General features: G+C 35.1%; 4 protein-coding genes and 1 long non-coding RNA gene across 6 annotated transcripts in view; 1 reads left to right on the top strand and 4 right to left on the bottom strand.

Annotated features, from left to right (window-relative positions):
* Window positions 1-929, bottom strand: part of LOC136805880 (77 kDa echinoderm microtubule-associated protein-like) — a 30737-nt gene extending 29808 nt beyond the window's left edge. Inside the window, exon 1 of the mRNA XM_067062449.1 lies at window positions 637-929. Coding sequence (XP_066918550.1) covers window positions 637-659 — 23 coding nt within the window. The 5' untranslated portion in view covers window positions 660-929. The remainder of the gene's footprint in view (window positions 1-636) is intronic.
* LOC136805882 (uncharacterized) overlaps window positions 1-9002 on the top strand; it is a 34317-nt gene extending 25315 nt beyond the window's left edge. Inside the window, exon 4 of the long non-coding RNA XR_010846461.1 lies at window positions 8710-9002. This is a non-coding gene — a long non-coding RNA (uncharacterized lncRNA). The remainder of the gene's footprint in view (window positions 1-8709) is intronic.
* Window positions 6110-8912, bottom strand: LOC136805881 (uncharacterized). 2 transcript variants are annotated; one of them, XM_067062453.1, is made up of 3 exons: window positions 8774-8912; window positions 7796-7837; window positions 6110-6981 (listed from the first exon to the last, which is right to left on the bottom strand). In XM_067062453.1, the coding sequence occupies exons 1-3, from the start codon at window positions 8910-8912 to the stop codon at window positions 6878-6880; spliced, it is 285 nt and encodes a 94-aa protein (XP_066918554.1). In that variant the 3' UTR covers window positions 6110-6877. The 2 variants fall into 2 exon arrangements, with proteins under 2 accessions (XP_066918554.1, XP_066918555.1); XM_067062454.1 differs by lacking the exon at window positions 6110-6981 and having other exon boundaries at window positions 6990-7837.
* Window positions 9003-9296: 294 nt separating the features above from the next.
* Window positions 9297-23225, bottom strand: LOC136805873 (lysophospholipid acyltransferase 5-like). The gene is made up of 17 exons (XM_067062440.1): window positions 23021-23225; window positions 22702-22757; window positions 22332-22380; window positions 21966-22072; window positions 21778-21871; window positions 21528-21565; window positions 21263-21322; window positions 20577-20624; window positions 17139-17215; window positions 16723-16831; window positions 14874-14960; window positions 13647-13766; window positions 13038-13084; window positions 12477-12624; window positions 11499-11657; window positions 10806-10903; window positions 9297-10023 (listed from the first exon to the last, which is right to left on the bottom strand). Exons 1-17 carry the CDS (start codon window positions 23157-23159, stop codon window positions 9984-9986), a joined length of 1476 nt encoding a protein of 491 aa, XP_066918541.1. The 5' UTR covers window positions 23160-23225; the 3' UTR covers window positions 9297-9983.
* Window positions 17695-20091, bottom strand: LOC136805957 (uncharacterized). Its single transcript, XM_067062548.1, has one exon. The coding sequence runs from the start codon at window positions 19999-20001 to the stop codon at window positions 17695-17697; it is 2307 nt and encodes a 768-aa protein (XP_066918649.1). The 5' UTR covers window positions 20002-20091.
* Window positions 23226-23538: the final 313 nt, after the last annotated feature.

Raw genomic sequence — 23538 nt, 5'->3', positions numbered from 1 at the left:
TACAAGACAAGTTAAAGCTACGTTGCTACTATTTAAAAACTGTAAAATCTTTTCTTTAGCTCAATCAAGATACTTCCACATTTCTTTAGTACCGTACCTAACTGTGTTAGCCAAACCTCCAAATTAGCGCGCTCTGAGCTAACCTTTTGATTAAAGGACCCTTTAGACCCTGTTCTTAAATTACTTAATCAATACCCTTAATACTTATATCATACCGTGAAAGAATTTTCTAATTTTTTCTTCAGTTTTTTTGACCTACTACTGTTTTGTTTTGTTTTGCTAGACTTCCCTTTTCTTCCATATTTTTCTTTCTTAGATCCTAATCAAAAAGTAATTGAAAAATCATGCTTCTTCGAATTTTTTGAAATCATTCCATTCCATTGAAACCAGTCTGTTGTGTTAATGTTTTTCTAACCTCTAGGAAAAGTGCATTCACAAGATACAACCTTGGCCCTAAGAAGAGGCTAATGATGCTTCAAACATCCCCTCTTTTGTACATTATCTTCTTTATGCCCAATTTTCTATACAATCTTCCCGCCGTTTCTATAGGTCTTGCAGATTCAAGGTCAGAATTTTTTAATGTCTAAACCCAGACTGAAAATGAAGATATTTTTAAGCATAGAAAAGAGAACAAACCTTGGTAATCCCTTGTCTTTCATCTTTGTAATGAAACAAAATCCTTGTGTTATCAATATTCTGTCGAAAATGAAATATATCTTTCAAGATTCCTATCTTACAACTGAAAATTCTATATACTAAAATGTTACGTTTTAAGAGCTGTAGCTGTACCTTTCCTTTTTAAGGTTCCAAAAACAAATTCTAAGTTTATTCCTCGTGCTTTCACTTGCGTGACTGCCACTTATACTGTTTACTTCAAGCGCACGGCAAATACTTCTTCTAAAACCGCATGCTCTGGCCTGCTACATCCGAAAACAATTATAAGTTTTATTCATGATAGTTGTCAGCAAGAGTGTGTTATTCTTTGTGATAATGATATGCCGCCATTTTGATTGGGATGTCTATTATCCCAAGACCTCACCAGTAAAACCACAAATCCATCAAGAAACCATTAGACAGGTTTTTCCACCGCGTTTTTCTAATGGAGAATTTCTGTTATTTGATATAAGATTGGGGTTGCTCTTGGATCTTCTTGCTAAACTTGCAATTCAGTAGTCCCCAAACACACCCTTTGCAGTGTATCCAGCAAAATATGACCCTTATAGTGCATTCTATCAAAATTACACCCTTACAGTGCATTTAGAGGGTTTAGAAAAACCTACCCTTAAGGGCGGCACATGCCGTAGGTCGGACCATATGACTACCCCTCCAATCTAGACTCTAGTCTGCGTTTACATAAACGTAGACTAGAGTCTAGGTTAGGGGGGGGATACTCATATGTATCTTACATTTCTCTAATCTTTGGAACTTCGAATAACCTAGCTCGGAACTCAATTAAGATTTTTTGATAGGTTGGATGGCGCGATTAAATAGTAGTCTACAAGTAGATGGCAGCCATCAATCTTCTGCAGAAAGCAAAGAGTAGCCAGGAGTCTTCTGTATTCTAGAATTTCGATTTTCAAACTATTATATCGTTTGCTATCGTCATGGATTCATCAATGGCTTGTTATATTAGAAACCTTTTTTATGAAAAGATTATTTGAAAATAATTGAAATGGTTAATTGATTTGCAATGTAATGTAATTAATTGGTCAGCCTAAGCTGAGCATTCAAATAGGTAAAATTTTCCATAAGACGGCAAAAAAAAAATCCGATTTTCCGATCTCACTTTGATTTCTAAACTTTCTTCCGATCGGGTTCACTTTTTGGGTACTTTTAGCGTGCGTTGTTTTTACAGATCATAATGTAGTTTCAAGATGGCGGCTCAAGTGATAGTCAGATGTGATAGTCAGTGTTGTACCAAAGTATTTCCAGTGTAAATCTGTTGCAAGCTTCAATTTCTGTCATTTATTTTCTTAACTCGGCAAATCAAACACATGATTTTCATCAAGGGGATTCTTTTTCTATATCCTTTGAAGGTTTAAAGCCGTTTGCTCAAGTTTTTGTTTATGTTGAATTTTCTGATATATACTTTTTATTGCTGCTTTTTAATAGTTTTTGCAATAAAAACATATTTTTCTTGTTTGCCTCTAGGGAATTGATGGTGTTATAATGTTATTGGGATTTGATAAAGTTTACAAAAGTACAGCTACTGTATAAATTTGATATAAAGACTGGATGCAATCGTGCTTTTTTGGACTTGGACGTGTTTGTGATAAAGGCGAATCGCAAAAAACTGTTTGGTTCCCGCCATTTCTACTTTAAAAAGTGGGAGTCGTTCGGCCGGGAAGTCAAAAATATTTTTCTGTTAAGAAGCAGCTATACATCTTGTTGAAAGGGAATTCGTGTGGGCTGATCCAAATTTTAAAATTGAGAAACCGTGGATAAACTGGTGTTTTCGGTTTACTCTCGCATAGCATGCGGCTCTCTACTTCGATTTGAAAACTTTTAAACACAGAGCGTGAAGAGGTCGACAGTGGAAATCCAGCAAAGCAGCGGAAAAGCTTTCCGACTCTCCAGCTCTACCTGCTGACCATAAATCAGATGACGGGAACCAAATGATGACATCACATCTATTCTCCTATTATTAATTGGACTTGCAAAATTATGACAAATGGTCTTTGGAATTTGATCATTTATATTAATATTAATATATACAGTTCTTGTTGAAATTGATCAAACTATTTTTCACGCAGTTCCGGACGCAGATTGTGTTTTTCTTAACCTTTTCTAACCTTGGCGCACATTTTGACTGAATGATGGAATGGAATGAATGGCGATAACAGTTTATAGATATCTCTTATCAGACTTGCCGAAAGCGGGCTGCCGTCAAGTTACACAACATGGACACTCTCGTCACAACTTGCACAGCCATAACAAACAGGTCTGGTCTTCATTTAACATTGTTTTAAAGTTTAAAAAACACTGCCAGTGCTTGGCACAGAAGAGAGGACTCGCAGTTGAAATTAATTGCTACACCGCTGCCCTGTTGAATTTCTTTATTATGGTTGTGTGTTTATTCCGCCAAGGCGGTAAATCAATCGCCCAAATTCATAGACCAATCAAAAGCGAGTTTAAAGCAAAACGGGGGAAAAATGAGCTTCCCCGCATAGTTATGAATTTTAAGTTTTGCTTTCGATTATCATTTGCGTCTAGCAAAGTCTTCAAGATGGTTGTGTGCATGTTGTGTAACTTGACGGTTACTAAACTACAAAATTTCTTTACCCAGACTGGAGGGGCCATCCATATAGTACGTACACAGTGAAGGGGGAGAGCACACTGGGCCCAGATGGCAAAAGTTTGGAAATAGGGAGAGGGAGAGCAACAAAAAACTATTTCTTACAATTTTTGTATTATAAAGGCTTTCATAGAGCTCTAGGGTCACATTACATGAGATAGAAAATAGTAGACTTCAACTTTTGACTTTCTTTTGAGATTTATCATGAAAATTGAGATTTTTAGCTTGGAAAATGCAGGCAAAATTTGAACTTTTAAACCGCTAAGTGTCACATCAAAACTCCAGCATTTTTAGAAAGGTTAGTGTCTGTAGTTTTCAAAACATATATGGTTTGATATGTGACACTTAGCGGTTTTCGAGATATTTGGACATTTGTGGTTACCTTAAGCATTTTCGTGATGAGAATTTCGATTGAAAATTTGACTTTTTTCTCGCTCTTGGACATTTATACATACTTTTAAGCAATTTCTCTTTAGAATATAATGTCTCTAAGGTAATCACACAAAATGAACTGATTTAGAAGCTGAATTTAGTTCAGAATCTTCAAAAATATGCATTTTTCACTTTTTTTGATTTTTCATCAAAATCTGGTTTTCAGTCAACTTTGGAGCCACATAACTTATTGAGTTACAAATCAGATACAGACCTGAAACTTTGGCATCTGATCAGAAATTTATTCAAGATTCCATAAATTATATTAATAAAGCAAAATTTTAACTTTCGTTTTTTCCCTATTTCCACCTCTGGGCCCACTGTGGAGAGGGGGTTCAGCAAAAGCGTACATCTATTGTTTAAACAAAGTCATTTCTATTGTTCTCTGCGTACGAGGGGGGAGGGGGTGTCAAATATTTGGAAAATCTTTGCATACGTACTCTATGGACAATGCTAAAGAGAAGTATACTTTGAGCTTCTCGTGGGGGGGGGGGGTTGGAGGAGCTCTCAGGCTTGTTTTACATAATTTTAAATCAAGTTATCAAATGTTTCACATTTTGTACATTATTCAACATATTTAGTCTACTCTGTTTCAGTGCATCTCTTACATCTGTTAACCCACTTATTAAAGCTATCTAGCTAAGCTCTATTGGCTGACCTTCCAGCCTCGGCTGGTTTATTTATACTAAAACAGAACGCTTATTTGCGTGTGCTTTACCACACCCTATGTAAGAAGATTTTCTACCCCAGACTAATATGGATGTGTAGAAATGGTTTTACTTACAAAAACTTGGGAACTGAAAGGGTTAGAATCAATCTATTTCCAATATTTCCAATATAATCGTAATTTTTAGTTTCATCATTATCATTTTGAAGAGTTCTTTTCAAATCCACAGGCAGCTCTTAAACTTTTCAAAGTAGTCCAACCACGATAGATTAAAAGATCTAAAATTATTTATCCCCGCGAATTACTTCATTGACATTGAAAAATGCAATGGTTATATTTTACTCCTCATATATATATTGCTCAAGGACTGCAAAAATATATACAGTAAGTGCATCTTAACATTGTAAACAAAATATAGATCGATATCTTTAAAGAGTAACAAATACAAAAGCCTTCGTTCACGTTTTTTTTAAGAACGTTCAAATTTTTGAAGCCTTATATTTAATTCATAAGATGATTGATTACCTTAAGGGAAGAAATTTTCGCGGAATTTAATTTCGCGAATCAGAGTTTCAAAATGGCAAATTTCGCGGAATTTAATTTCGCGAATGAGCCGATTTCAAAAGTTTTACGGAATTTAATTTCGCGATTGAGAAAAAGTTATCAACTTAGATTAACTTTTAAGCAGCACGGAGTTGTTTATATTTGTTTATATTTGACAAAAAATACACGTTATAATGCTTAAAAATCAATTGCGTCCGTCTTTTTTGGTAATACCTGGTCAAAAACAACAAAATAAAAGAAGAAGAAAAAAAAATCGAATTTCGCGGAATTTAATTTCGCGATTTAACAATTTTGGTGTGTTTCGCGGAATTTAATTTCGCGAATTACGCCCAAATTCGCGAAATTAAATTCCGCGAAAATTTCTTCCGCGAAAATTTCTTCTCGAGAAAATTTCTTCCCTTAAGGTAGGATTTTGAGATTGAAATATTAAGTAATATTAATTTCCCGTAAAATTTTATTTTTCCCGCCATCCGCTAAATTAAAATTAGACTAGATTTTTCACTATTCAGGTCATAAAAGGGGCTATTTTGAACATTTTCGCCTTAATTTTAATCCTTGAATCCCATCTGCCAAATTAAATTCCCTCTGAAAAAACTTTTTGGACCACCCGCCAAATTAAATTCCCGCCAAAATTTCTTCCGTTAATGTATACCAGTCATAAAATTCGGAATAAATTATGACGATTTTACTTTATATAAAAATTTGTCCACTCTTTTTGGGACACACTGTATAGCATTAATACATACTGAGAAATTGTTAAAAAAATAAAGTGTCCACCTACTTTTGAGACAGACTTTACCCTTCTGACTGTAACGAATATAATCTTTTGGTTTATATTTCGATTAATTTATTTCAAATAATATAAAATGCAGAATACAAAAGGAAACATATATTATACTGTGAAAAATATATGTAAAGAATATCAAATTGAAATTTATTGTTTGATGATTTAAAAAAATCCCTAGGCAAAAATTGAATATGCTCGTCGTAAGCATAATTGAAAATCTTTCTTTTTGGTGTATGCTAAACTTCATTTACTTGCTAAATGACAAAGTTTGCGAGGGGTTACCAGGTTTGCAAGGTGACGAGCATGTCTAAAGTTTCTAAACCAACCCTTAGAGAAACTGAATTTCGAAAATTTTGTCCATTTTTTGACGTTTTTGCCACTATTAGAGTTTCCCCGAAATTTCAGCCAAATTTTAGTCTAAATTTCAAGAATTTATGACCCTTTGAGGGAGTTGATTTTTGATTTTCGTAATTTTGGAACCCTTACAGAGACTCGATTGCTTTTCAATTTTGTACCCCTTTGAGGGACTTTCGAATGAAAAAGAGACCCCTATGACTCGGACATACCCCGCACCATTTCTTTAAAGGAATTCGAGCAATCGACCGAGATTTATTTTGCTATAAATGAATTCCTTCAATACAGGGTTTACAGGGTGTTCGGAAAAAAAGGAACTCAGTTGAGTTAAAAATGGCAAGTCCCAAAGATTATCGCATTTTTCCACTCCCGCCCGTTGCTTCGACGTGTTTTTTTCATGTATTTCATAACATCAAAATCATCTTTTGGCCGATCTTAACATTTGCTTAAAATTCTTGATAAAGAGTTAAAAAAATAAAAAATTAAAAATAAAACGCTATTTTTTGTTTTGGAAAACAAAATTATAAATTATTGTAAATTAAATTTTCAGGGTTACAAATAAATTTATAAAATAAATTAAATTCTGGTTGAACAAATTAAATTTGCTGTTCTACGGGTATATCTTCGGGAAAGTCCTAGTCGGTTGGTCAGATAATAAATAATTCGAAATTTAAGGTCGGCAAGGTGCTAAATATAAATTTCCTGAATTTTACATGGAATTGAAATGTAAAGTACCTGGAATTTATGATTAATACTCACTAAGGTTGTAGAATTATATTTAGAACTCTCCCAGCAATAAATTTCTTATGATAACCAGTGAGTGTGAAACTTTTACAACAGTGGAAATTCGATAGTATAATTTTATCCAGGGTCGGAAAGAGCCTGTAAAACAAAAATTAAATTTATTTCTCATTATTATTCGATATATTTTAAGATATGCTAGTCGTAATTTCTTGACCTTAATGATGGGACTATAGACTCGAATACTTTTAAAAAAAGGCCCCAAAGTTTGTTTTGAAAAGTGAAAATATTGCCCTTCAACCAAGCTGCTTTAGACACAGTTTTCGTCGTGTTCGGCAAGGAAGGGGTTTTGTCAGGCAATGTTCGGGAATCAACAGCCTTTTCTAAAACCTCCCTGGAAATGCAAAATCGGTTAGCTAGTATGTTTGAAAAAAAGTATGAAAATTATTTTAGTAAGTCAATCCATGAAATTTTCACAATACTGTACTGATAAAACATAAAATATCTTAAACTTAACTTTCTAATAAGTCTAAAATATAATTTTTCAAAATAGAGAGCTCTACATGAAGACAATGAAAGCGTGAGGTTATTAAGAATGCTGTGATTAAAAATTCAAACGAATCTGCCGTTTTCGGGGAAAAACTTAAAAAATCAACCAAAAAAGATGTGTCGGAATTCATCATAATGCAAGCCCATACCGGTAGAACCCACAAACCAATGATAGCAATCGCTCCGGGGATGGTCTTAAAGCCTTTAGATACAGTCATTGCAGCCAACCAATTTAAACCTCTCTTCCTTTCCTGCCAAGCTCGATTCTCACTATTATGGCTGTTAGCCTGTATAGCAACGAAAACTAGAAATTCAAATCCGAAGATCAGGAATCCGAAATTGGGCAAAGCCCGACACCAAAGTAAACCTCTTGTAAATAGATCAATAACAACATCTAACCACTCACCGAAACGAGTTTCTTGGTTCCATTTGCGTGCTAAGTATCCATCTAGAAATAAAAACAACATTGGGATTGTGTAAAATGTTGCTGGTTGAATCTAATGTTTAGAATACTTGAAAATCAGCCGTCGGTAAAATCTATTAAATATTTTTCACAGTAACGATATTGGAAGAAAGATAGCCTACGATTCGAGCGTAAAACGCCTAACATTCGGGATATGCGCACTGCTCTTGTTTTGAATATTGAATTTCTCCCGATACATAGCATGCGCACTCATAAAAAAACATTTTTCAGTAACGATGATCTAAACTTGATGAATCACCGAAGTAAAACTAGTATCCATGTGTAGCATAATTCTGCCAGGAGTTGTTTTCTTCAAAACTTTTTCGTTTTGTAATAGTCCACTCACGATTATCTTTCAAACGTGCCCAAAAGCGCAAGCTAGTTCAAACTATATCTAAAGTTATTTGTATTTGTCATTGTAAATGGGGGGTGGAGGATATTTTGTCCGGGGGGTAGCAAAAAATCATCAAAATTTGCCTTGTCCGGGGGGTAAATTTGCTCTGTCCAGGGGTAATTTGGGGTGTCCGGGGGGTCAGCAGATGCTTGTCCGGGGGGTAAAACCTATTGTCCGGGGGCCAAAAGTCACCCTGTCCGAGGGGTAAATCACTAAAAATTGTTATATCCTCCACCCCCCATGTACAATTTCTTTCTGGAAGAGCCCATTGTCCTGATACTTACCTGACAGCTAATTTAAAAAGGACTTTAATATATTCATGATATTCATAACGCTTTTGCCAGTAGTGGCAAGTTAAAAAAAAACAACGAAATATTGTTTAAAATATAAGGGTGTTTGCGTAGAAAACATTACGTGATGACTATCATGAATTAAAGGACTTTAATATATTCTAATTTGACAGATGTACGAGCGTATCCACAATGTAGAAGAACACGCAAACCAAACTGTACATGATGCCGACTTACCGAACATATCCAATATGGCGGATAGAGAAACGAAAGTGATGAAGACAGTATTGTTGAAGAATAAACATCCAGTGAAGACCAACATCAAACGGACGTATCCAACAATGTTTGGTCCATTTAATAAAATCTCGCGATACATTTTTCTTTGTTGGATTTGTGTAATTTTTTTGTAGTTCTTTTTGTTTTATATTTTCATCTGAAGAAGAAAAAGAGAATTTTGGTAAAAATATACAAAAATGTTAAATTTCCGACAATAGGTGATTTAGGCAGTATTTCCGCAAAAATAGTTCGATTGAGTTTTCATGTTGTAGTCTTTTGCTATAATTTTTTTATCAATGGGAGAATGGGGTTTTCCAGGAAAAAACCGTTCATATAAGGGAAGAGTCCAATATTACAAACTAACAATAGATTAATCTTTTTTTAGCTTTACAAGATCAATCTTAAAATTTGAAGAGTTTATTTCGATGTTTTTTGGTGCAAAAGTCGACGTAATTTGGACTAATATACAAGAAAAACAATTGAATTCGATTAAAAAAGTTGTTAAAAGGATTAGTACTAGTGATATGATTTTATCTACAGCAAAAACTTAATTTATTACAGTAAATAGATTTTCATAAACTATGCGTAAAAATTCTGAATGCTATAATATTGATAAATTCAAAAAAATAACTTAAAGGAAGAAATTTTGGCGTTATTTACTTCGACGGGTGGCTTGAATTAAAAAATTTAGTAGGGAATGAAAAAAAATAAATTTAGTAGGAATCTATTCGATAAATTTAATGAAGCGCTTGCATGTTATTTTTAGCAAAAACTAGTTATTAGATAAGCAAAAGAATTTTAGCTTTGAACTCAATTTATCAACAAAGCCGCCAAAATTTCTTTCTTTAAGGTATTCGACAAACATTAAAATCTAAAAATTTACAAATTGTCAGAAAGAAAATTATAACGTCATTTTCTAAACTATTACGTAACTATCTAATGTCTTTAATAAAAGTAATATTTTCTCTTCGATAGGATTGCATTTATTCACTCGCACAAAATATTCAAAGTGACAACTGTCATCGTAAAAATATTTTTAAAAATCAAACAAAATTAAAATAATAAATTAGTAAACTATAAATAAAACAGAACAAAAAAATTATCTAAAAAATTATTTTTACAGTATAATTTTTAAAAATTCTTCTTTCTTAAACTCTCACTAACTACTACCTTATTCAGCTTTGGACTTCGTCTCCTCATTCTTCGTTGACCTGAAATAAAACAAACCATATAATGTCACACCCGGTTTCCCCTAATGGTTTGCATAATTTCTATTGAGGCTTTTTCGTGCATGATGACCTGAATCAAATTTTTGGGCGTACTAGCATGATCAAGATTTTGGCGTGAGGAACGATGGTACTCTTAGGTTCCAAATAAACAGGGGAGGGGGGGGGTCCTAATAAGGTCCGTGCGCTTGGAAAATTTTCGAAAAATTAACAAGCGGGGCCCGTTTATTTGGAACCTAAAGTAAACATTTGAGCTGGGATGTGTGAATTGGACTATTTTTGCGTGATGGACCTATTTTGGCAGTTCGAAGTGCACTAAAGGTGGAGTAGAGTTCCATATGGGAGAAACCAGTTTACCTAAGGAGCCTAGTCCTCCTGAAAAGACATTGAACGGAATATATGAATGTGAATGCTAGAATATTAGAATAATGTTTACAGAGTTTCTAATCTAATCTTATCTGACCTGGTTGTTCAGCCATAAAAACCACGTTGCTTTTCGTTTGAAAACGAAAGTGAAAGCGACTGGGCTGTTTGTGATTGGCTATTGATTTTGATGCGATTGTTTTAGGTTTAGCCAATCACCGCGCTCAAAAGTTCATTTAATACTCATCCCAAATCTGGATGGAAAAGATCAAAGCGCTGCGCCAACCATCGACCGCCAACTTAGGTAAATTCTCTTACGGAGATGGCCTTTAGCGTGGATAGGTGGCAGCTCGGAGTAATCATTATTAAACATTCTCATTCTATACATCAGAAAGTTGAAATACCTTTTTCTGAATCGTATGATCATGGTCAGAAGAGGTTTCGCAATAATATACCACGATGCCATGAGAACGACCGGCCAGTAATATACATTCGCGTACACCTGAAACGAAAGAAAAAAAGATTCGTCGATAAATTCGGAAAAAATCCTTAACTCGGTATCAGACCCCTGATCTTGTCCTCCTTAGCATTCGCCTGAATATTGAAAATTGAAATCGCATTCAATGACACTAAAAAGGCCTAAAAATGGAAAATAACTATAAATTAAAAAGATTTCTCCTTTTATAAAAAATACAAATCCTGACTAGAAAAAAAAGAAAGCTTCGTCTCCCCTTCCAAAAGTCACCCCTTGCTTGAAATCCTCTATTTCTTCCTACCCTCTCTCTGATATAAATTTTATTATTCGGCACCAAAGAGGATTCCAACTATGGAGAAAGATCATTGTAAAATATATATACAAACTTTTTGAATATTGTTAGGTCAATCCAGGTCAATCGAAGGAATGGCTGTCTGTAGGCTATACGCCTTTTCGACCGTAGCTGCCAATTTCCGCACGGGCATTTCGTGTGTATTACAATAGAAATCTCTTAGGAATTCCTCGAGGGAATGGTTGTCTGTAGGCTTTTGTCCAGTATTTATTAGAAATCTGAGAGTACGCTCCATAAAAAGTACCACAATAAGATACAGTAAATACTTACGATACTAAATTTCCGCCATTTTAGCAGCATGAAAGCTTGCACGTAAAATCCGCAGGCTAAGAACTTGTACACAGCACCAAAAGCTTGAAATGGATAACGCGTAACAGGAGAAAGTTCGTCGAAACTAATGTTGGTGAGTTTGAAGAATGTTCCACGGACCTGGTAAAAAAATAAAGAATTGGTTGAAAGAGTGCAGTATTTTTAAAGTTATCTGCGAAGCTCGACACTTAGTGTTTTGAGCACTCTGGTGACAACAGCAGTCTATGCTCGCTTATCCGCGAGCTGCACTGATGAGTCCTGGGAAGGACGAAACACGTGTCTGCGGATAGATGTAAAGTTATCTTTTAAAGAGTAACGACCAGCTTGCCCCCAACTTTGAATTTAACCAATATTATTACTTCAATACTCTTGGGTACCTAATAGCCGGGGGGTTTGGAATAAGCAGGGGGGTTGGAAAAAATCTCAAAATTTAATAAGCGGGGGGGTTGGAATAAAAATGTCCTGGGTGGAAAATGTTCGAAAAGGAGGCTGATACAGCAGAATTAGGGCAAAAGAGGGAACTTTCAAAAAAAGATTTTCTGAAAAATCAATAAGCGGGGGGGGGGGTTGGAATAAGAATGTCCTGGGTGGAAAATTTTCGAAAAATTAATTAGCGCCCCCCCCCCCCGGCTATTAGGTACCCGAGAGTATGTAACTCAAGAAATTTCACGTTTTGATGGAATTCAAATTTCGCGAATCATGAAGACTAATTAACGTGGGCATTTTCACGTGATTCGATGTTAAGAGGCTGTTAAGAAATTCCAAATAAGAGGGTTTCCCATCTCAAAATTCAGCTAAATTCGAAGAAAGTTGGCTGATTGTTGTGCAAAGTCTTTTGTTTTTCCGTCCGAGACGAAAGCATTTGCCCACTGATTAGGTAGTCCGAAAATGAATCAGTTCTTTCATAGCTTGGCTACTGGGATTAATCGAATAGCAAACCTCTCTCTCGATGATCATCGTGGCAAACTCCAGTACAAACATCACCAAATACCCGATATAGAATCCATGCCAAATCGAAAGATATAACAATGTGAAAACGTGAGAAGCTGTCCGGTTGCCAAGGAAACGTAACCTCTTGAAAACATATCTATTGAGGAATCGAATTGGATATATTGTAAGTCGAAAGAAGTGTCCGTCTGTCGGGTTGGTTAAAAAAAGTAAAACCAAATTATGCTTAAACGGTGACCCTAAATACTAATAGGCGAAATAAGAAATAAAACATATACGAAAATTGTATATCCAAGAAGTATCCCCGAATACTTTTCTCTGACTCTAGATGGAAATGAACCTTTTTCTCTTGACCAACGGAAAACAACCTAATTCTGATGGTCCAATGTAATCATCATGCTCTTCAAAACGGTGCCATCAGTTAATATATAGTTATTAACTGGCAGTGGGCATCAATGTAAATAAAACATTAACTCCCAAGAGATCTTTATTACTCTAATGTGTTTTTATGTCAATTCCCCGGCTCTTAGGGTCGGTCAAGGTGAGACATACCTTCCTGACCACCTGTTCGTTTGAATGTTGAAACTCTCAATGATATCCTGTGAAACAAGGTAAAAAGAAAACGTAATTATTTCGTGGATAAAGACGATATTGTTAGAGTTCCTGAATGAGGCCGTTAATTTGTAAAAATTTCTTCCCTCCGATGGGCTCTTTCAGAAAATGTCCGTACATGGGAGGAGGGGGGTGGAGGATAAAGTGTCTGGGGGGGTAGTGAAAAATCTACAAAATTTACCCTGTCCGGGGGGTAAACTTGCTCTGTTTGGGGTAATTTTGAATGTCTAGGGGTCAACTGATGGGGCTTGTCCAGGGGGTTAGACCTGCTGTCCGAGGGGGGGGGGACAAAAGTCACAATGTCCGGGGGTTAAATTTCCAAATCATTTTATATCCTCCACCCCCCCCATATTTAATTTTTTTTCTGGAAAAGCCCAATGCTAAAGGTAATCATTTTTTAGTCACACCACAATAATAAAATACATTTTCCTACATTTCAGTACGCGGCCTCTTACAAGGTCAATCAGATAGAACGGGATGTATATTTTTATGTTGGTTACATATTATAACATTGAAATAAAGCAGTAATGCATCAACTGCAACACTCACTTGAAAGAATGCACCAAAGAAGAACTTTCGGAATTTGAAATTGTTCAGTCCTTCCCATTTGGCGTTTCCATGGGAATCTTTTCCATCGTAACTTAAACCAATCAACATACATATACTCTCCTGTAATGTCAATGAAAGGTGGATTGAGATATATAGTGAATAGATTGTTCCCGATGAAAATTTTAACCGGTCATAGCCTTTAGGGACCATTCAAAAAGTACGTACGCTCGAGAGGGGGAGGGGGTACTCCCAAAAGCGTACGAGGGGGAGGGGGGTCCTTGAGGAGAAGTACGTACGCTCGTAATTTTTCCTGAACTGTCTTTTTTGAAAGAAAAACGTAATATTTTCACATCAAAAAATGTTTTTTGCGATTGTTATTTTTCATTTCTCCTGGTATTTTTGTTCATCTTATAGATTCTTTTAATTTATTGAGACTTTGTTATAAATACGATTGGATACCTAAATATTCTACTGTTACAAGAGTTTCAAGTTTCGACTTTGGTTAGGGGGGGGGGTGTACTAAAAAAGCGAAAGCGTACAAGGGGGGAAGGGGAGTCAAATATTTGCCATTTTCGAGCGTACGCACTTTTTGAATGGTCCCTTAACTGGCATCTACTACATGTTTTTTTTTTTATAAGCATAACGCTTATAAGCATATGGAGGCTCAGATTTGCAGATTTCCTAAGCATAACATGAGCATATATGTCAGCCTAAAATATTTTTCAAGTGGTCATTTTCATCTGTTTAAAATAGGTTTGGTAGATGTCAAGTAAAAAATAAGACATTCCACGGCTAGCTACACATTCCACTGCTCCCAAAATCTGAACAAATTTTTACAAAATTTCTGAAATTTCATTAAAAACTTGGCTCGGGGGGTGAATCATAAGCATGATTCTTAAGCATATAATAAGCATAAACTATGCCTGGATGCTTTGAGAACTTAAGCATACACGAGCCTGACCAAGGGGCATACACTTGCTTATAAAAAAAAAAACATGTAATGGATTCGTGCACCTGATATATCATCTGCGATTCACATTAAGCATAGCTAAAACTTTTGAAAAATCATCTTATTTGTTTTCTGTAAGGATGATCGACCCTTTGGTTTTACTTGAAGGGAAATTCTATAAACCTTTGAAGATATTCAATAAAGTGTGCCATTTTTCCAGGAATTATAAGGCAAAATACTAACTGAACACTTTTTGACGCGGAGAAAGTATAACTTACAGCAAACCACCAAACAAAGACATATTTTGCAAATTGGACGTAATAAATGATACCCATCAATAAAACTTTCTCCAGAAATGGTTTGTTCTAAAAATAAGAAAACATTCAAAAATTCTGCGTGACTGGGTACCATATGCGGACTTTTCAAAATTTTCCTGAAAGTAATGAAGATGTTCTTATTTTCAAACAAGCGATACTTTTATGGACCTACCTGGTTAAGACATAACTGGTCAAAATACAAAAAAATAAAGAAAATGAAAGCATATCTATTGAGAGAAACTATCAACACTATTGAAAAAGATTTTTGAAAAATAAATAAAAAAGCTATTAAGCGCTTTTCTTTATAAAAACCACTATCAGAAAAATGCACAGCTTAATAAATAAGGTTTCCAGAAAACTGTCGCACTCTATCGTGACATTTTCTTCTGTTAGAAAAAATAATAATAAAAAAATAATTTGGCTAATAACATTGATCTATGCTCATAAATAGTGATTCTTATAGATAAAGATTCGTTTTTCAGCCAAAAAAATAATAAGTGTTTACAGAAAACTCAAACCATCGCGCTCTAAGGTGACATTTTCATTGTTTAGAAAAAATAATAAGAAAATAATAATTTGGCCAAGAACATTGATCTATGCTTATAAATAGTGATTCTTATAGATAAAAATTCGTTTTTCAGCCAAAAAAATAATAAGTGTTTACAGAAAACTCAAATCATCGCGCTCTAAGGTGACATTTTCTTTGTTTAGAAAAAATAATAATAAAATAATAATTTGGCTAAGAACATTGATCTATGCTTATAATTAGTGATTCTTATAGATAAAGATTCGTTTTTCAGCCAAAAAAATAATAAGTGTTTCTAGAAAACTCAAATCATTACCCTCCACCGTGACATTTTCATCTTAAAAAAAAACTAATAAAAATAATAATAATAATATGGCTAAGAACATTGATGTATTCTTATTAAAAGTGGTTCTTATAGATAAAAATGCGATTTTTGAGCCAAAATTTTTTTTTGCAAAAATCTGCTTGAGCCATCTTTTAACTATGATTGTACCCTACTTTCATGCTAAAAATCAGAAAAAATTAATGATCCAATTTTTCACTAAGTCCAAAAAACCCGTTTTTAAGCCGTTTTTTGGCCCAAATTTGCCCAAAAATTTTTTTTTTCGAAAATCGGGCTCCGTCACATGCGAGGGTTTATGGTCATGCACCTTTGTGCCAAAAATCAGAAAAAACTAATGAGCCAATCTCGAGAAAAGTTGGTAACTAACTAACGAACTAACGAACTAACGAACGAACATGGGTTAATTTATAGGACCTCCACCCCACCAGGGTAGGTCCAAAAAGCTAGGTAATTAATGGACTTAATCCTTGATATCCAAGCTGCAAATCTTTTTCTTATTTTGATATTTCTACTATTTACAGGCTTGTCTGCCTTAAGTTATCAGCCTGGATATCCAGGCTATAAGGCTCATAGATTTATAAAGCCCGAAAGGCTAGATGTCGCGCTTCAAGCCATCGCAGGCAAAATAGTGAATATTGTTGCTATTGTTTTCGAAAACTCGCGAAGCTTCTGATTGGTCAAGCGCTGAAATTCTATTGTAATGTCACGTGACTTAGGTAGGATTTCCTACCTAACCACGGCACACTTTTCAGCAAAAGTACGCCATCTAGCCCTTCGGGCTTTATAAATCTATGATTAGGCTAATATTAGACGGGAGCGTGTACGGTTGTTTCAAAATCAAGTCACCCACGATTGGACTTTTTTTGATTTTAAAGGAGAGCTGAAAAATTAAGCCGAAGCCCAGCAGGACCGACATAGATGTGAACAAAGATTAAGCATACCAACACTTTGGAGGTTAACAGCATATCACTTCTGTAACTTGAGTCAAAAACAGTGAACAAGGCTACCACCAGTAAACCAGATAAAAACCGCTTGAAACTTGCTGCGAATCTGCACCATAAAAAGAAAGCAAAAACACTAAAATTTTGCTGCAACATTTAACACTAACATTGATTGGAGAGGTCTAAATTTCAAGAAAGGGGCTCTTCACTAGGAGAGGGTACATAGTAGATTTACAAAGTAAAATGGAGAATTTGAGTTTTAAAGTCAAAATTGAGAGACTCGAAAAGTTTTTGACCCCTTAATTAAAAAAACACTGATAAAAACTATTTAATTCGCATCCCCCGTAATTGTCCTGATTGGGCAAACCACATATTATTAAAACATTATTGGTAGGGTTCAAATGACATATTGTTACCTTCCACTTTGCTTATCTTGGATGTCAGCGTCTACCAGCGTGTTTGTCGTGAACCGAATGTAACGTTGGAAAGAAAACTGAAAAAAAGAAACAGATAAATAGAAAACATTGCAATTATTGATATGAACCACAACCCATTTAACTTTGTGAGATATCGATTTATCGGCAAAAAAAACGTAAGAAAGTTGTAAACGAAAGTGAAAGAGAAAGCCATATTGGCCGTAATTATTTTGAATTTGATTAGCTACCATTTATATTTTCTCGCTAGTTCCAGAACTTTTTTGTAGATATCGTGTGAGCACGTTTTTAGCTCACCCTCTACTTTCTTGGACTAGGGACATGGACATGTTCAGACGTGTTTAAAAATTTTATAAATTCTTGTGTCTTATTTCTTGTCCTAATTCCATTTCTGAGAAAGATTAAATAAGTAATGTGTTTGTAAGTCGTATTTGATGTCAACTGAGATAGGTGCATGTCTGCACCAAGTTATTTTCTCATTCATTATATGGACCTTAAAATAATATAATACAAAACTGCAAAAATGATGAAAATAAAATCATCTAAGCAAGGTTATTCGTGATTGTTTACTCATTTTAGCCATAATTATTGCTCTTGAATATTCAACCGTGTTCTGTTCCGGACAAAATACCGCAATGTAAACACGTCGGAAATAACAAAACACGACCAGAACATTCATGCTCAGTGTAATAGAAATCCAATAAAAGATGTCTCGCTGTAGAACATCTTTTTGAAAAGATACTATAGGGTATGAAACGATGAAAATCAAAATCACGATGAAACTTCCATAGACGATAGACATTGTTTCTTTGAAAGCACCGGGTAGGCGTCTACCACAGAATGCTTGCACAAAACACACGAATTGTAAACAAATGGTCATCCCAATAACTATGTTTAAATGCGTCTCGATCTCGCAAAAAGGTGTTTTCTCAAATGTCTTTATATTGATGATAGTTTTGACGGCGATAGGTTTCTGATAAACCACGACCAACAGTATTAAGTTTTGAGCAATGATGAGTATTAACACTGAAAAGAATTCCACCATTTTGGATTTGCGTACTTCAGACTTGGTCATTTTAACGTGCGACCCGAATGCTTTTAATACTCTCTGAGATCTCAACAAGACCAGTGCAACCGAAACAGTATAAAACATCGTCAACGAAAAAAGACGGCAGTAACATTTCAAAATAGTCGGCGTCCCGTAAAAAGCATAAATTAACAGTCCGAAATTCAAAACCATAACAAATAGATGGGTGAAAGTGATTTCAAGACCAGCTGCTTTCATTACTGGGGTCGATCGAAACTTCATGAAAGCAATAAAAACTACGGAGCACGAAGACAATCCAAGGATCGATAAAACTATCGCCAACACCGCGAACGGTTGATTTGTTGAGATGACTCGAAAGGTGTAAGGGTCGTAACAAGAATCTCTTCTCTCGTTGGAAAGATACATCGAAGGGCAAGAAAGACATGTCGAATTACCTCTTGTCGGCTTGTAGAAACCGTTTGTACAGGGTTGGCACGTCCAACGGTAAGATTCATTCCAGGTTGTAGTGTTTATGTCCAGCTTGGTGTAAACATATTCAAAGCCTGGGGCGCAGTTAATCTCTGGGCATGTATTGTGCTTCATATATGGCTGTAGCATGACTTTCAAAACAGATGAGTTATCAGCTGTTATCTCTATGCTATTGACATATATTTGTACCCTTCGGTAATAAAGATTTTGCCGTATAAACCATTTCAATGTCAGAAGATTAATTGGATATTTCTTGATTCGCTCTTTGTACAATACCATAAAGAAATTAATATCCTCGTAAAGTTTGACGGTGTAATCCATCGAGTAAAGTGTTTTGGTGTACCCAGGCTGTTTGCTGAAGTAAAATAACGAGGCTAGTTGGTCAACCGTGTGAAATTTGGTTGCTCCTAAAGCCTGGTACCGTTGATCTCGAAAGGCAATGATTGTCCCTCCTTTATTTTTGATTGGTCTGTAGTTTTCGTTGATGAACCATGTCTTATTGGATGGTCCATAGCTTTGAATGAAACTGGCTTGTGCCAGTTGAGAACCCAGTAATATTACAGCGTGGCTACTTTGATTACGATCTCGAAGTTTATTTAGAGTGTGATCAAAATCGTATGAATTACTTTCCTCGATATCAAGACAGGATGAACGTTCGAAGAGCATATTCTTATAATGTCGAAAGTATTCTTCAGAATTCGAAATCGAGTTTCGGAGATAGATAAGAGTTAGATATTTCCAGTTCATCACTCCCAATAGTTCTTGAAAAGAAGTTTTCACTTTGTCGATAGCTCCTATGGTTAGAGATGGCAACACGTTTTCATTCTGGTGAAACCTTACATCGCTTCGAAGGTTTAAGATCAAGATATCGGTGTCACTTAAAATTTCCGCAAGCAGTTTAAAATTACGATCTTCCATATAGGCAAACACGATCAAAATTTTAGATTTGTACTTCCAAGCATATATTCTTCGTCCTGTCTTGACACAAGGATCTGTCGTGATTGTATACTCTGGGTTTAAGAGCAGATCTACCAATAGTTTCAGCAACACATCGCCACCATCGCATATGTCAAAATGTTTGTATTGAAACAATCGGGAATTTAGCCAAGGGTTAGTTATGTCTCTTTTGTAGAAGATGTAGTCGACTGCTTTATCGTGGAAACGGGCTCTGAGGTTCATCTCTGTTGATTGGTTTATTGGTTTATGGTAACACGTGGGGCCAATTCCGAAGACATAGTAAGGGTCACCAAGAGGTGATTTCAAACGTAGAGAAATGCACGTCGCTTTAACTAGCAACAAAATAGTTAACCAATGAGCAAAAAGAGACATTATTTCGAAGAATGTTTTATCATATCTACATGATCATATTTCGAAGCCTCTCCATTCTCCTGTTTCACAGTCTTGAAGTTTCAGCTCAAAGATATTAGATTGAACTTAATATATATTGTAAATATAAACAGGGACGAAGAAAACTAAAAAGAGGCTGATTTCATTTAACGATATAATGAAAATGAAAAAGTAACAGAAGAAAGAGGCAAATATTGAACAAAGGGAGCGACGATCTTTTTAATGAAATGATATAGGTTGAATATGAATTCGATTTTTGATAGTTTGCAAGCGCATATAGCTGCTGGGTTTGTTTATACAGCAATCTAGAATATACGGCGGAGGATCTTCAAATACATACATGATACAATCAAACAATTCTGAAACAGAACCTGGAACAGTGATATTGCAGTCGATGATGTGCTTTTTGTATTAAACAGCGAAAAAGATTAGAGCATCAAACTTAAAAACTTATGGATTAAGACACTCTTGTCGTCAAGCCTTCGATAATGTCACTCAGTACATTTTTCAGACAATGGACAATAATGTATGCAGAGTAATAGAAGAAGTTTTGGTACCTGAGGGCCGGATAAACATCCACAAAAGCAATATGAAAAGCCAAACATCTAAAATAAAAGATAAAGATACGATAGATAGATGCAACAACTTCTGTAGATATTCCCTTTTAAGGAATTTATTATGTTTAAAAGAAAGTTTGTTCACAGATTTTTCTTTGACCAATCACCTGACAATCGCGTAAATGTAAAACAGACTGTAGTATGTGTTTATTTTTGAAGAAAATAAATTTTGAAATACACATCCGTAAAATATTTCTGAGGCTCGGCTGTTCTTATTTTTTTGGCACTTTAAGCCTCAAATTGTTCTTATCCCTGCTTATCCTGTTCTTATTTATAGGGTGTAATTGAGGTATGTCAGGCATTTGACCCCATTGATTTCATTTGACCACTTTGACCCCAAAATTGCTTGAATTTGAGTAAATCAGGCTCAGCATTGTTCTTAAATTCTTCTTATTTTTTGGCGATTTTGAGCGTCATTGTTCTTATAAAATTGTTCTTAACAAAAAAAGTGTAATATCACGCAAATAATAAGCGATATAAGAATAAAATCAAGCCAGATACGTCTGAAAAGAGTTAGCGAGACAATTGTGAGGAAGGAAGGCCGATAGGTCTAAGGTGATAAGCTTCACAAGCTCAGCTCAGAGATAACTGAAAGATTTCCAAAAGTCTGAACAAAATAAGTTTACCTCCATAAAACTTGGTTTCTTCGTGATCCGAAAGTATTTTTGTTCTTCGCTCAGCGTTTCCTGAGAAGATGATAAATAAAAAAAGCTCTCAAATTATGTAGGGATTATCTGTGAACAAGACTCTACTTAAATTGAAAATTTCTTCAACTTATGTAATATCTCGTTCACATGTTTTCCCACACACAAGCCTGTAGAAAGAATAGAAGAAAGAAGAGAAGACACAATGTGACGGAACAACAAAGAAAACATGAATAAAACAAATTACCTCAGGTTGGTGGCCATCGTACACGTCCCATGCCAAACCTTAAAAAATGAAATACCAATAAGTTTCTCGAAAATATATTATCCAATTTTGTGTACTAGATAACACAGCATCTATCACGAGACTATAAAATCTATAAAAGCGGTAATTTCACCGCACAAACTTTTTTGCTCTGTGAGGTTTCAATTGGCGGGAAAAGAGAATCGAATATCGAAGTTTTCAAAAGATCCAGATCGAACAACACACTTTATACCTATAAGTCGCAGACATAAGATACACTGTGGCGTTGTCCATTTGACGTCATAATTCTCCGTCGCGTTGACAACGTACCCAACAAACAGGAAAGTCTATACGAGAAAAAGGTACATAACTATATACCAAAGTAAGAAATCGAACCAAACCCTAATATAGTACTCCAAATTATTAAATAAACAGACTTACCGTGTGAAAGAGGAAGTTGAAGATGACATTACTGATGGAAGGACCAAGCAACGAGAATGACACGTAACTCATGAAGATACTAAACAAATTGTAGATACAATCAGCACCTGAAAGTTTCAATCAAATGAGAATAAAAATCAAAATACCTGTTTTTTTTTGGGCGAAAAGTTTCCCAATGTTTCCCTCTGGCACTACGTGTTTCCGTATTAAATACTGTTATAAAAAGGCTTCCTTTCCAAAAGCGTAGACATAAAAATATCGGATAAAATTTCTTGGTCAAGGGGTTTTTAAATAGAGGCCAGTGATGATTCGGACCCACGCTATGAAGCCGATTCTTTAGAAAAAATTTTCGAAAGAAAATCTTACCGAAACAGAAGTAGGTTATTGTGATACCAGTGATAGTGAAGTAGAAATGCTGAAAAAATAGAGAACGCCCTGGTATGAACATGTGAAAGTAGTGAAATATTTTTCAAACTACAATACATTTTTTAAAACCACAATGCAACCCTGTCAACTGTGTAGTGCGATCGAATAACGTTCCAGGAAAGTAAGGAGAAGTGGTCAAAACGTCAACATCAAAAGCTATAAGTGCTCTCATTAAGAACGCTATGATTACTTCAGATTACTTCCATATTCGTGGAAAAAATCCGAAAAAATATCCCAGAAGCCTTCGAAGTGTATCAATCTTTATATACATGTCCATCCAAAATCTCGAGAGAAAACCAATTGAGTATACCTTTCTATTATATGCTGATTTTGGGAAGAGTAAATATATGAGAGCGAATGGATAACCTGTCAGAGAAAAAAATCAAATTAAATTTCATTAAGTCAAATTAAATTTAATTAAGTTAAGCTTGAAGGGCTAGATAAGTGAAGCAGATGGATTGAATTTAGAATTTCATTCCACGTTCAAAACCAAGCCAAGAGAATTTTGGACAGTAAACACTATTGGCCAAACTGGAAAATACATTACCATTGTTAATTTTAAATATTCTCAAGAGGTTCGAAAGAAATGCAACGGGCAGCTGAAATAAAAGCTATATATTGATCCTTACCGACAAGAATACCACACATGAATCGCAATCCAACAGCAGATACACCTAGGGATTTTGCAATTTCCTCCATCGGGATAAATTCAAATCCATATTTCCCACCAATGACGTACGAATTGAGTTTATCATTTATAGCATCCATGTCGCTACCTTTTTCTTGGGTTTCAATAATACATTTGGTTTATTTTTTAGTTATTATTTTTTATCTGAAGAAATTAAAAGGAAGAAAATGAGTCATTAATGAGTCTAAAATTAATTTGAAACAAAAAGGCAAATCCCCGCAATTAGACCAGCGTCCGAGATTCAAAGAAGGCCTTAAAACATGTTTTCGTAGGGCATTCCTTAGATCAGGGCAAATCTTTGATGTTATGCTCCTAATAGGGTATAGAATTGACAAAAAAATTTGCCCTTCGAATCAGTACATTGAAGTAACCCAGAAATGGCTAAGTATCCTAAGGACAAGGACCACAAGAACCACCAGAGTTTAAATTTTCGACCAAACAAAAAAAGAAGATAAACAA

The sequence above is a fragment of the Clytia hemisphaerica genome, unplaced genomic scaffold, assembly GCF_902728285.1.
Source record: "Clytia hemisphaerica strain Z4C2 unplaced genomic scaffold, Clytia hemisphaerica genome assembly, whole genome shotgun sequence".
In the NCBI taxonomy this organism is placed as follows: domain Eukaryota; kingdom Metazoa; phylum Cnidaria; class Hydrozoa; order Leptothecata; family Clytiidae; genus Clytia; species Clytia hemisphaerica.
Note: the sequence above shows the minus strand (reverse complement) of the source record. Positions and strands in the feature narration are given on the sequence as shown.

Coding starts and splice junctions, on each gene's coding strand:
- LOC136805957 (XM_067062548.1), bottom strand. CDS start 20,001: ATGTCTCTTTTTGCTCATTGGTTAACTATTTTGTTGCTAGTTAAAGCG.
- LOC136805881 (XM_067062454.1), bottom strand. CDS start 8,912: ATGTATCGCGAGATTTTATTAAATGGACCAAACATTGTTGGATACGTC. Junction 7,838..8,773: donor CGCCATATTGGATATGTTCG/GTAAGTCGGCAT, acceptor TTTTATTTCTAG/ATGGATACTTAGCACGCAAA.
- LOC136805873 (XM_067062440.1), bottom strand. CDS start 23,159: ATGGATGCTATAAATGATAAACTCAATTCGTACGTCATTGGTGGGAAA. Junction 21,872..21,965: donor TCAACTTCCTCTTTCACACG/GTAAGTCTGTTT, acceptor TTTCTCGTATAG/ACTTTCCTGTTTGTTGGGTA. Junction 13,085..13,646: donor TCTTTGGTGCATTCTTTCAA/GTGAGTGTTGCA, acceptor CTTGTTTCACAG/GATATCATTGAGAGTTTCAA.